General features: G+C 48.2%; 1 protein-coding gene across 1 annotated transcript; it reads right to left on the bottom strand.

The window, feature by feature from the left end:
- Positions 1 to 1,961: 1,961 nt before the first annotated feature.
- ACER2 (alkaline ceramidase 2) lies at positions 1,962 to 12,168 on the bottom strand. The gene is made up of 6 exons (XM_035097100.3): positions 11,805 to 12,168; positions 8,567 to 8,681; positions 7,518 to 7,659; positions 5,676 to 5,813; positions 4,523 to 4,660; positions 1,962 to 2,962 (listed from the first exon to the last, which is right to left on the bottom strand). The coding sequence occupies exons 1-6, from the start codon at positions 11,910 to 11,912 to the stop codon at positions 2,776 to 2,778; spliced, it is 828 nt and encodes a 275-aa protein (XP_034952991.1). The 5' UTR covers positions 11,913 to 12,168; the 3' UTR covers positions 1,962 to 2,775.
- Positions 12,169 to 13,580: the final 1,412 nt, after the last annotated feature.

The following is a 13,580-nucleotide window of genomic DNA, read 5'->3' as shown; positions in this document are numbered from 1 at the left end:
TTGAAACAGCTTTCATGAATTCAGCTTGTGAACCAGTCTTTGCTGTTGTTGAAACGAAACTCCAACCTCCTTAAAACTAAAACAGGTGCCAGAATATTAGCGCTCTCTGCATGAACATTCTCTAAAACTCTGTCATGGCAACATGTGGCAAAAAACCCAACCCAGATTTGACAGCTAAACTTCAACCTTTCCGAGTTCATTTATTTGCTCGCAAAGAGCCGGGGATTTAAATGCAGGTTAAAAGGTAAATCGGTTTTTCAAAAATCTGGTGGCTTATTGTTACATTAATCTCTTTCCAAGAACTCAATGCATTATTCAGTTGCTACCAAAAGGGAAATGAAGGTGGGATAATAAAGCCATCTTCAGTCATTTCAAGCAGTACTTGGGGCACCATTAGCTAAATGTGGATTTTATTTTATTTATTTGTTTTAACATCTCATTTCATTGGTGGGGATTAATCTATTAAAAATCAAGGCCAAGATGTCTCGACAGAAACGACAGCCAGAAAAGTGTGCATCCTGTGATATATATGATATATATATATATATATGATATATATGATATATATATATATATATATGATATATATATATATATATATATATATATATATATATATATATATATATATGATGCACACTTTTCTGGCTGTCGTTTCTGTCGAGACACCTTGGCCTTGATTTTTAATAGATTAATTATATGTTAATAATGAAGTGTTTAATTGGTTAATTGCTTTCTTGCCCACAATCACCTAACAGTGTTTTTTTTAGTCTGCTGTTCGTCATAGATTGGCAAACAACCCCAAATAATAAGGATGAAGCTCAGAGCTCAAGCAAGTGGATCGGAATCTGAGGGTTCATTCTTAGATCTTGCAATTCAAATCTCTCAATGGAAGGAGAGGTTGTCATGCATTTAGAACTTTTAACCCACCATCTCATTTTCCAGCCCAACTAAGTCCATGTTTTAATGGGACAGCTCTGAGTAGGACTAACATTGAATACCTTATTCACACTGCCCTCAAAGGCCCAACCTTGTAAAGAGATCTGCCCGCTCTCCTCCAGTTGCATTGCCAACTCAACCCAGAATTCTGCTGCAATACTTGAAAAAGCAGCAAGGATTGAACCAATGTGTGATGTCTAAAGCAGGCTTCCGCAACCTCGGCCCTCCAGGTGTTTTTGGCCTACAACTCCCAAGATCCCTAGCTAGCAGGACCAGCGGTCAGGAGTGATGGGAATTGTAGTCTCCAAACATCTGGAGGGCTGAGGTTGAGGAAGCCGGGTCTAAGGGCTGCACAAGGCAGCCAGCATTCCAACTGGGGAAGGTTCAGGGGGCGAGGGGGAGAAAGAGGTCTGTCCCGGGACTCCCAACCCACCTCCACCACCAAGTGCCCTCAGTTGTGCTTAAAATGGTGGTTGAGCGATGCAGTCACGCCAATAGATCGGAGGCATCTCTCCGGAGGGGTCTTCCACACCGCCAGCCTCATAGCCCTGAGTAAAGAGAGCAGGATCCGAGGCAGCAGCTACAAATTTGCACAAGTTCGAGGCCTTCAAGCCCAGGGAGATGAACATCACAAAAAGGTACCGTAAGTGAAAAAGGCCACTTCCTCTGAATAGATACATGCAATTTTTGTTTCTCCCCGCCCCCCCCATTCAAGTGGCAACTAATGGCATGTGGCCACTAGATCATCACCCTGCCAAGTAAGGGGGACAGTGGACAAAGGCAGGGGCAGCCTGGACTGGCTTGTTCCTATGCCGTCAGCAGCAGCCTGATCTGCAGAAATCAGCAGGGGGAAAGGGTCACAGCACAGACCCAGCTGCCCTTCGTAAGTTGGCCATGCTCCTGCCCAGGGAGAATGAGTTTACCATAGGACAACAGGAGGAGACCTAGAGCAGAATAGTGAGCAGAACAGCCTCAGTGTTAAGCCTACAAACTACGAAATCAAGCAACGGAGAAGAAAAGCCGGCTTCTCAAAACGTATTTCCTTGCGAATCCCTGCCCCCCCCCCACAACTTCTGACTGGACTGGCTAGAAAGATATTTCGTCCTTGAAGAAGCTGTCGGTATAAATACCCTCCCAAGTCTGCGAGAGAGGCGATAATGGTAGAACTACAAAGCAAACCTTTTAAAAGCCTTCAGTAAACAGCTGCATCCTGGGGTTGCTTCACAACAAAAGACTGCCTGTATAAATACTCTCTCGGAGTTGACCGGAGGGGTTTTGTCAGGAGCTGGGCTTTATGGGAAATCGGGTGGCGGCTGCCTCCCCCCACCCCCCCACCCCGCATGGCATTGTCAAGGCGGACATGCTGTGATGTCAGAGCATTCTGAGCGCCCCCGCCCTGCAAGAGCAGCTGGCAGCCAATTAAAAGCGAGGCAAAGTTCAGTGGTGGAAAAAAGGAGATGGCGATACTGGCTTGGTGCCTCTTCAACAGCAACTTCACATCTCCCACAACGTCTAGTTCCAGCTAGAGAACGCTATGCAAAATGCACACGGCAAAACGTTGCCAGCACTATCATTCAGACTTCTAGTAGGGGGGGGGGACACCAGATCTGCCCAAACCACAGAGAAGGGGTGCAAAAGAGTTCTCCGTTGCTGCTCACTCCTAAGAACTTTGCTTGGGAGCCAGAGACAGGGGGGGGGGGGAGGCAGGGAAGATGCAGCGACGTCCTCGTGGCTCCCTTTGCAGAACCGCAGTTTGTAGAGAAAGAGAGAGAAAGCAACGCAAGGGTGTCGTTCTCTGGCCTCTCCTCCTCCTCCTGCATGTTAGAACCGCCGCCATCATGTAATCTTCAGGGGCGATTTCTTGTGCGCGCAGAGGAGGGAGACGTAAGGGACCCCAATGAAAGCCCACTTCTCGCTGGGCCAGAACTTAATGACCGGGCCCTGCTCAGGGATCTCCGAGACGGCATCAAAGTAGGCAAAGCACACACAGCCCAGGTAAGCGGCGATGCAAATGAGGATGTGCCTGAGGGGACAGAACAGAAAAGGAGAAGGTTGAGTACAGCTTGCAACAGATATTCCTTGCAAATCTAAAATAAGGAACCGTGTGTTAGGCCTGGGCGATGTATCAATACATTGTCCAGGGCCGGATTGAGGGCCAGATTGCGATGGGCTTTTAACCTGGCGGTATATTGGCGGGGGGGTCACCTTTGCTTCCTTCTCCGGCCAAGCAGGCAGGCTGCCTGCTTCCTCCATATGCTGGGCACTGTCAGAAGCTTCACTCCAGTGCCTCGTGAAGGAGCATCTCCACCCCCATCGTTCTGCCCAGACACTAAGGTCCAGCGCCGAGGGTCTTCTGGCGGTTCTCTCACTGTGAGAAGTGAAGTTACAAGGAACCAGGCGAAGGGCCTTCTCGGTAGTGGCACCCGCCCTGTGGAATGCCCTCCCGTCACATGTCAGGGAGATAAACAACTAAATGACTTTTAGAAGACGTCTGAAGGCAGCCCTGCTGAGGGAAGCTTTTAATGTTTGATGTTTTATCGTGCTTTTAATATTCTGTTGGGGGCCGCCCAGAGTGGCTGGGGAAACCTAGACAGATGGATGGGGTATAAATAATAAATAATTATATTATTATTACTATTATTATTACACCGGGGCTCCTCCCCCCACAGGCCAGGCGCTGGCGGAAGCATCGGCAGTTTCACCCTGGCACCTCACACCCCTTCCTTTTTGGCATCACGATGTATCACTCTATCACGATGTTTAGCTGGTGATATACCCAGGTGGCGCTGTGGTTAAACCACTGAGCCTAGGGCTTGCTGACCAGAAGGTCGGCGGTTCGAATCCCTGTGACGGGGTGAGCTCCCGTTGCTTGGTCCCAGCTCCTGCCAACCTAGCAGTTCGAAAGCACATCAAAATGCAAGTAGATAAATAGGAACCGCTACAGCGGGAAGGTAAACGGCATTTCCATGTGCTGCTCTGGTTTGCCAGAAGCAGCTTTGTCATGCTGGCCACATGACCTGGAAGCTATACGCCGGCTCCCTCGGCCAATAATGCGAGATGAGCGCGCAACCCCAGAGTCGGTCACGACTGGACCTAATGGTCAGGGGTCCCTTTACCTTTTTTACACCCACCATGAGGCTGAAGCAGGAGGTGTCAGGGACTGAAGCTGGGACCTTAGGCAGGCAAAAGTTGCGCTTTGCCCCGAGTACAGGGCTGTTCCCTTAGGAATGCAAATCCAGCAGTAAGGGCAACAAAACATTTTTTTCACTCCCAACGCACATTTTTGTAAAAACAACAGAGTTGAATGCCTGTAGTGTCTGGATCAGCCTTCACAGACTACACTGAGAACTCAGACCAGCTTTAACAAAAATGGTGCCCTCCAATGTGTGGGGTTGGGGACAGGGCCAATGGGCATCGGGGGGGGGGGGCGGGACAGGTACCACGTTGGTGAAGGCTATTCTGAATTTTCTATATAGTCCCATAAACCAACAAATATGGCAAGATGTAACACCGGAAAACGGAGGGCAGAGAGGGGGGGGCGGGAATTGTGGCAAGGACTGGAATCCGAACACGATGGACTCACCATACGCAGTGCAAATATTGGAAGTTGAATGACGACCAGATCTCACAAAATACTTTGTCGCTGATCCAACAAAAAAGGGCCAAAGTCCACCAGAGGCCAGAAAAGAGTCCCAGCTTGTAGACTCGCACATTGTCGCATCTGAAAGTCAGGAGACCATTAAAAGCACAGCGACGGAATGACATCTGACCCAAGGTTAAGTAAGAAGTGAGCTAAACTCGGAGACGATAAGCTTTGTACATTTAGGGGCAACGGTTGCATACACCCCCTTGGCCCAAGGCAGGTCATGGCATGAAAACAAATATCAAGAACATCGTCTAAAAGCACTCTTAAAAAAAACAAAACCCCAAGCATGTGGCCCACAAAAAGCCACGAGCCAAAAGCAAATTAAGGCTTCCAACTAAAACACAAAAAGTCTAAGCCTCTTTTAGAGGCCCTCCAAGCTGATGGCCGTCATTGCGCATGGCAGGAGCGAATGCCATAGAACAAATGATCCCATGTGAAGGGGTACTTTGATTTCGTCTTCCTACTTTTCCCACAACACTGTTGCAAGAAGGATTGGCGGTTAAAGTTAGGGTGTGTTACTTCCCCACGTTGCCCAAGGGGGTTCTCATCCCAGTGCAGTTCCACTGACATTTCTGCTTTCCAAATAAATGAGAACATTTAGATGGTGACTAACAGCCAGGCAAGTTACAGCTGGTGTTTTTTTAAAAAATGGGGGGGGGGAGAGAGAGAGATGGATGTGGTATAAATAAATTATTTAAAAATTATAAACCCTCTTCTCAGCATCGCAGCCCCTTTTGAAGGCCCAGATGGCAGCTTTCAAACTGGGAGCCTGTGCCATCTCTTGGATGTGACGAGATATTTTGCTTTGCAACCCTAAGGGAGAGAAGTTATTCTAACGCACCCAGGTTATTTACAGAACCATTTATCACCTTGTCAAGTCGTCCACCCAAAAAACAGCTCCTGTCCGGATGCTTGGGATTTCTGTGGGAACATTGAAGTCCTTTTGTGCCTTAATTCCAGGTGTGTTAATGCCACCCTGCCCACAGGTAAGTCACACGTCCGGAACGTGTTCGCTTCAAATGGTAAGCAGGCATCCAAATGTTGCCCTCAAGCAGAAGAGCTATTTTGTCACATATAGACAGACACTCACCTTTTCAGCTCTGCGATGAGCAAGGCACTGCAGGGAAGACCCAACGTCATCAGCGAGATGTTATTGATGGCAGGCTTGATGAAGGCGAGGCAGGTGGTGACTCCAGAGAGAATGCCCACTGCTGCTTTAAATCGGCCCCTGGATTTTTTAATATATAAAAAGAGTCCCTTAGGCTTGGGATCAACAGAAGCACCCGAAAGGAATAAAACTAAAACCTACCAGAGATGTGGAAAAACAGGCGGTACCATGTATCACATGTGGTGTGTGTGTAAAAAGATCAAAGTATTTTGGAAGGATATTTATTTAGAACTTTTAAAAATATTTAAAATACCTCTTCTTAAAAATCCAAAATTGTTTTTACTTAGAATCATAGAGTTGGAAGAGACCACAAGGGCCATCCAGTCCAACCCCCTGCCAAGCAGGAAACACCATCCGAGCATTCTTACATATGCCTATCAAGCCTCTGCTTGAAGACCTCCAAAGAAGGAGACTCCACCACACTCCTTGGTAGCAAATTCCACTGCCAAACAGCTCTTACTGTCAGGAAGTTCTTCCTAATGTTTAGGAAGATGTTTAGGAAGAACTTGATATTACGGGCCCTGATATTCCCCGGAATGTAAGAAAAGTCTTTCTATATGCCACAGTAGCTGCAAGGGGACTCATTGCTACGCACTGGAAAAGTGATAAAATCCCCTCTAGATAAGAGTGGCTATGGAAGCTTGTAGAGTATGCTGAGCTAGATAATTTGTCTGAAAAGATCAAGGGCAAACCTAAGAAGGAGTTTATTTCAAATTGGGAAGTCTTCAAGAATTACCTCAAGAACAGATGCTATAACTTAAACTCGGTAGCAGCATTTGAACAACCTCTGTAAATAATTTATGTTAAAAGAAACAGACATAGACGTTTTTACTTTATTACCAAACATGTAGATAAGTTTATGCAACAGGTTTAAAATGAATGAAATATAGAAAGGACAGGAAGTCTGACGCTTTGGAAGAAAATTGATTGTTGAAATGGTTGTGCTTTGTGTGATTGGTGATGATTTAGTTGAGCACAGGGGTTTTAGCTTCTCTTATTTTTACTATTATTTTTACCCTCCCTGCCAGAAGTGAAGCTACAGAGAACCAGGCAGAGGGCCTTCTCGGTGGTGCCGCCCGCCCCGTGCTTTCATTTTATGGATCAATGGTCTCGTTAGATAGTAAAATTCATGCTAAATTGCTGTTTTAGAGGTCGTTTTTAAAAGTCTGGGACGGGTTAATCCGTTTTGCAAACGCTTTGGTTTTGGAACGGACGTCCGGAACAGATTTAATTTGAGAACCATTTGGTTTTGGAACAGATGTCCGGAACAGATTAAATTTGACTTTTAGAAGACATTTGAAGGCAGCCCTGTTTAGGGAAGCTTTTAATGTTTGATGTTTTACCGTGTTTTTAATATTCTGTTGGGAGCCACCCAGGGTGGCTGGGGAAACCCAAACAAATGGACAGGGTATAAAGAATAAAAAGTTGTTGTTGTTGTTGTTGTTGTTGTTGTTGTTACTAGGTTGCGAAGCTGCAACCTGGAGAGGCTCTCTTTAAATCTAGTGCTGTCTTCTCACCATCCCGTCTCCATCCATTGCCCTGTTGTAACCAGATGGACACCAGGAATCGTGGCCAAAGGACAAAGAGGTGAGAGAAGCTCTCGATCCAGCGGGAGATTTAAAGGTGATGTCAGAATCTCTGGGTTACAGCTGTTTCTCATTCTCTCATGCCTACGGGAAGTTCCTCCTGCCCTCTTCCGAGGAGATGCGCAAGGTGCTATTAGTGTAGCCCCCTCTTTAAAGGCCAATGCTTAAGAGACATTACCTGTCGTTCCTGAACATTTTGGGAAGATATCTTCTGGGAAACCACAAAGCCAGAGCACACATCAAAACCCAGAGTATAGCGAGTTCGTCAAGCATCTGACCCAGGAAACTGAGCGTGGCGTGGAAGTAGACAGATCCAATTCCTGGGAAGGGGGAACACATTCGGAATCAAGAGGTCATTACAGAACAGTTCAAACGTCCTCTTCTCTTCTCGGCCAGAGTCAACAACAGCCAGGCGGCTTTGCGCAGACGAGCGCCTGAAGATTTAACGCAAGCAAGCAACCAAAACACACAGCGAAGGGCTAGGTTTTGAAGATCGAACCCCCCCCCCAAAAAGCTTCAAAATTAACTTTAGAGCAAAGTATTAATGGGAGAGTTCGGGGGGGGGGGTGTTTGCACAGTCAGTTATCTCATAGCAGACCTTAATTGAGAAACTGTAAGGATGTGTTAAAGGATGTGTATGAAGGTGCAACAAGGAAATGAACTGCTCAGTAGTTCAGGATCTGGCTGAGCAAACAGCAGGGCCGGCCTCCCACTTTTTGAGATAAGCAAAATAATACACACTGCCTTTCCTCCCAAGACCATTAAGACCAGAACCGAAACCAACCTAAATGCTTACAGGCAGGGACTTAATCTGCAAATTAGCAGAAATGGGTCGCTGGCAACAGACTTTTCTTTTTTAACTTATTGGATTTCTGCCAGAAAGGCTAAATCCAGATTAAATGGAGAGTGGATAAAACATGTAGGCTTGAGGAGAAGCCATCCCAGAATAAGAATCCAACTGGAAGAACCATGACTTACCCCATAATGTTTGTAGTAATGGAAAAGTACCTTGTTTAATACCCAGCAGGGGGTACTGAGAGGCTCAAAATGGCACCCAACTCCCAATATTTTATTTTGGGAGTGTATTGTACTTCTGAAATCAGGCACGTTCTACAAGCACCTTATCTGTTGTCCACTCCCACCCCCCACCTCATTTTCAAACAATAAATAAATGAATATTATTTCTCAAAATTTCAGGTCACATAGGACAGACACAGAAGGACTTACCAACCACCACTAGGAGGGTCCATATTAAATATATTCCGCTGTTGAAGTAGGTTGCATATTGTCGGAATAAGCACATACATATGGGTGGCAAAACAAAAAATAAGATGTTGCTTATCTAAGGGGGAAAACGGGGGGGGGGGGGGAATAAGCAGAAAGGAATGATTAAATAAAGTGGTATTTTACAAACCGAAACAAAAAATGTTGGGGGCGGGAGAGGGATCTTGCACAACAGAGTAAGCATAGCACTTTCCCAGGCAAATATCTGGATAAGAGGAGGCAGAAATAAAAACGACATCTTTTCCTCCAAGACTCTATCCCTGCCCTGACAAACAAATTGAGACAGAGGTGTAGGCCAGGGGTCAGCAAACTTTTTCAGCAGGGGGCCGGTCCACTGTCCCTCAGACCTTGTGGGGGGCCGGACTATTTTTTGGGGTGGGGTGTGAACGAATTCCTACGCCTCACAAATAACCCAGATGCATTTTAAATAAAAGGACACATTCTACTCATATAAAAACACGCCGATTCCCGGACCATCCGCAGACCGGATTTAGAAGGCGATTGGGCTGGACCTGGCCCCCGGCCTTAGTTTGCCTACCCATGGTGTAGACAGACCTCATGCCATGCACGACTTAGACTATACATCAGCAACCTCCGATACGGCCTATGGAGGCCGTTTATACGGCCCACGAGCCACCCACTCGGCAAGTCCCCCCACGCACGGGAAGTTGTGTCTGTGCGGCCGCAGAAGCGATTTTCGGTGCTGCGGACATAAGCAGAAGCGATTTCGGGCGCCCCGGACATGGACAGCACAGTGCCAGAAATCGCATGTCCAGCCCATGGACAACAGTCCGTGGGAATGCTCCGGCCCACAGCCGGAAAATGTTGCCGACGCCTGACTTAGACCACCGCTTTGCCTGAGTCAGCTCTTTCTAGGACATGCAGTGTTCTCAACTGCCTAGAGAAGACATTCCCCCCCCCCCATGTTGACACAATACGAAAATGGCAGCGGCCAAGGGGCATGGTCCCTGGAAAACAACTGCCAAGGCTGGAACCACCAAACCAGGAGTGGTGGACGCCGTGAAAGAGGCCAACTGGGCAGCGGGTGTCACAAAACTCTCCATGCACCCCCCAATTTTGAGCCAGAAGAAAGGAAGCGCCATGAAACACTTGCAGCTCGGTCTCCTTGAATTCCTCTTTTGAGGAACCCTTTCTTCTTCTTCCTCTTCTGGTTGAGGGCATTGAAAGACTTGCACGTGCAAAGAAGAGTAAGTTGAACAGAAGTCACTTGGCTTCGGCCCATCCATGGGATGTTCTGGTCTGGGCTAGCACTTCAGCCCTGGCAAAACACATCGCAACACAGCTCCTCCTGTGGCTCAAGGCATTTTGTCACCTGAGGCGAGCCACGAAATGCTGCTGAAGTGTCAACACGCTCCTAACAGCAGGATCCTGAGAAAAGGAACACACTGGCCTTTTCCAGGTGACCTCGTGTTTTGAAGTCAGGTGGAAGGACAATGATAGCACAATTTCCACCACCCCATTTGTTGCCTATTTTGTTGTTGCTACCTCTATCCTACGTCTGTGTGCGCACGTTTGTACGCAGGGTGGGGAGTTACGTTCAAATGTGGATTTCTGTTTGATACTGCTTTATTCTGGGTCACAAATGGCTTTAAACATCTTGCAGTGGAAAAACACGGCTTGTGTGTTTTCAAATCGGCAAACGAAGAAACGCAGGAAAGGATGCAGCAATTGTCCCATGGGATGAGGGGCCGCTCCACACATTGCCACAATATTGTGGAGGTAGGAATTAAGTGCCAGCTTATAAATTGCCACAGGAAAAAAAAAAAGCAGGGAACCTTTTGGAGATGGAAGAAAGATTATTCTTATTCTTCCGGGCTGTTTAAACACGCTATTGACATAACATAGGCGTGTGCGGTCAGGAGGCTAGTTAGTTTGCAAGCTAGTTTTTCTTGGGGTGGGGTTGGGGACTTATTAACAGGCTAAATTAACATGTTACCAGCATGCATCCAGGCCACATTTTTGCATGAATGCACAGTCCTCAATGTGTGGAAACCTACATGCAAAATAGCATTGTTTCTACAGAGAGTTGATGGCATAGAATAATTTGTTAATATGTAAATCAGCCCTGAAAGTTCCTTGGGAGAAGGCCATTTTTCTAAAGCTGTGAAAGCCAGACTTCAAGCTTGTGAAAGCCAGAAATTTGCTCTCAGTACAGCACCAGAATTTCCCTTCAGGTTTCCTAAGTTTCAGGTGCCCAATTTGCAGCGTTTTAGTTGTTGAACCATTAAGTCGGCACACTTGCTGATCTGCAAATCAGCCAGAGATCCACAATCTACCTTCTGCCAACCCCTTTTCTAAAGTAAAGTTAAAGCTTAAGATGATAACAGATGGAAAAATCTGCTTTGCTCCATTAATCCACTGCATGCAATTTAAGCTTTATCTTCCAATCTGAACAGCCTGAAAAAATGACAGTCCGTGATCCCAGCTCCTCTCAAAAGGGATTCAAGGGACTGCAGACTTTGGGGGGATTTTCTCTGATTTTATTTACAGCATCTCTGCCAGGAAAAACAAAGGGGAAAAAACTCCCATGGAAACGATCTGATCCACAGTTCCATATCTGCAAGCTATTCAAATAATAAAAAGATAGTTTGTTGTATTTTAAGGCCCCTCACTTTCTGAAAATATGAAGACTAGGATAATAAACAACCACTTAGTTCCTGAAAGTAAAACCGACCATAGCGTATTCTGTTTTACCAAGACAAGCTCTCCCTTCGAATAAAAAATAAATAAAGCTATTCGCCAGTAGCTGCAGTTTTAAAATACAACACTGGGTATCCTCTTCGCGTTTTGCAAAATAGTCCTTTTCCCAATTGGACCAAGGCTGAGAACTGATAGGCAGCGCCAAAGCAGAAATCGGAGCCCGACTTGAAGGTCTCCGGGATCCGATTGCAAGTCCGATTGCGCCCAGGACCTCACTTTGCATTTCCACGACGAGGTGGCATTTGTTTTTTTAAAAAATAACAATTTGTGAATAAATAAGGAATTGAGCGGCAGGGAAGGGAAAGAGCCAAGGCGTGTGAACGTCATGCATTCAGCACCACCGTGCATTTGCACGTACTTTCCAATCCACACGCAACCCTCCGGGCCCTCGGCTTCCAAATGCACCCTCCTCCTCCTCCTCCTCCTCTCCGGGCTCAGGTCCTGAGTTCGAGATACGCACCGTGTTGTAAAACTCGGCGATGCCGGGCACGATGGTGTAGTTGTCTTCGCACCAGTCCAGCTCGGAGCTGCCGGCCCGCAGGTGGTCCCACAAGCGGAGCGTGGTCATGATGGCAGCAAGACCCGGGCAAGGAGCATGGGGGGGGGGGGGCGCGCAACGCCGGCGCAACCTAAGCAGAAGAGAATCCGCGCAGCAGCATCCGCGCGGGGTGAGGAGGCCGCGCGCCTGGGGCTCCGCTGGTCGCGCTGCCTCGTCGGCGGCTGCTTTGTCCCAGTCTCTTGCCCGCTGAGCTCCGCACCAAAACAGCCCCCGCCGCCGGCTCCGGGAGCGCAAGAGCGCACGCCTCCCGCCAGCTGATCCGGCCCCCGGGGGCGCGTCCTCCCCGCCCACAGCGCGCCTGCGCAAAGTCGCCGAGGCTTGCGCCGAGGCTGCCGGGCCCCCGTCACGTGGTCTATCTAGCCAACAAGCTTTAAGCGCTGCGCGCGATCCTATGCATCCTGTTTCGTTTGGATGCGGGGATGCGCCACGGAGAGCGTGGGGCTTTACGCTCCCCACCGCCCTTGCTGCATTCCAACCTGCATTTGTCTCTGGAAAGCAGGAGGGGGGGGGAAGCAGGGATTGGGGCGGGGGGTCTGTTGCTCTTGCGCTGCTCTTGCGCGGACTCCTCTCGAAGGAAGCAAACGCGCATCAGTGTTCCTGTTGTTGTGTTTTGCATGGGGAGGGGGCGGGTCTAAAGTTTTGTTTTAAGTGCATGGGACTCTTCATGGCAAAAACCAAAACCCAAAACACCAAAAGCTTTGCAGGGCCATGTTCCCAGGTCCCCTGTCCCGTCCGTCCCCGCCCCCCCCGGAACGCTTCCTCAGGATAGATAGGGATCCAAACACGGCGGGGTGGGGAGGAAAAGCCTGGCTGGCGGCGGTGGAGCCAGGCAGTCTGCCTGTTAGTCTGCAGTCATGGGGCAGGCAGGCAATTGAATGTGCCATTCAGGTTTCAGGATGCGCCCAGGCTGCGGGTGGAGGGAATAGGAAAGGGAGAAGGTGTCCCCGTTGCTTAAAGTATAAAAACCGGCCGTTGCCAGGTCTTGTTTTATTTAAATGTGAGCTGAATTGTAGATTTGGAAGGGACCCCCAAGGGTCATCCAGTCCAACCCCCTGCAATGCAGGAATCTCAGCTAAAGCATCCATGGCCAAAGGCCACCCAACCTCTGCATGAAAACCTCCAAGGAAGGAAAAATCACTGCCCCCCTTCTTCTTTCTGCCCCCTTCCCCATCTTCACCATGTCTATGGCAGCAGGTGTCCCACACCGAATGGAAGCGATCTGCAGAAAGGGCTCTGTGGATGTTGTACGTACCCTTGCTAACTATGAAAAGCCTCCAGTGCTTTTTCTTCCGGAAAAAAGGTGGAGGAACTCGCCACCATTGCCTTTTCCCCACCATTTCCCCACCACCACGTGCACACTAATCCCACCCCCTTGGGTCACCATCCTGTGCCCGAGTCAGACAATTGTTCATCTAGCTCAATGTTGTCTGAAACAGAGGGGGGAACCCTTTTCCCTTCCATTGACCCAGAGGAAAAATCAATTTGCAGCTGATACCTGGTCAAGGCCAAGTGGGCAGTGTTTGCTGCACTGCAAGATTGCAGAGTCCCCTCCCCACAATGGACAATCTGAGTCTCTCTCTCTCTCTCTGCCATCTCTAGGGTGCATAGAATTACCGGTAGGTTGTGAGCCTCGGTTTCCTCATCCCAGCTGTAAACTGCCTGACAATGGTTCTCCAT

Source organism: Zootoca vivipara, chromosome 15 (assembly GCF_965207765.1).
Source record: "Zootoca vivipara chromosome 15, rZooViv2.hap1.1, whole genome shotgun sequence".
Taxonomy (NCBI): domain Eukaryota; kingdom Metazoa; phylum Chordata; class Lepidosauria; order Squamata; family Lacertidae; genus Zootoca; species Zootoca vivipara.
Note: the sequence above shows the minus strand (reverse complement) of the source record. Positions and strands in the feature narration are given on the sequence as shown.

Coding starts and splice junctions, on each gene's coding strand:
- ACER2 (XM_035097100.3), bottom strand. CDS start 11,912: ATGACCACGCTCCGCTTGTGGGACCACCTGCGGGCCGGCAGCTCCGAG. Junction 5,814..7,517: donor AAAATGTTCAGGAACGACAG/GTAATGTCTCTT, acceptor TAAAAAATCCAG/GGGCCGATTTAAAGCAGCAG. Junction 4,661..5,675: donor CTCATCGCAGAGCTGAAAAG/GTGAGTGTCTGT, acceptor CCTGACTTTCAG/ATGCGACAATGTGCGAGTCT.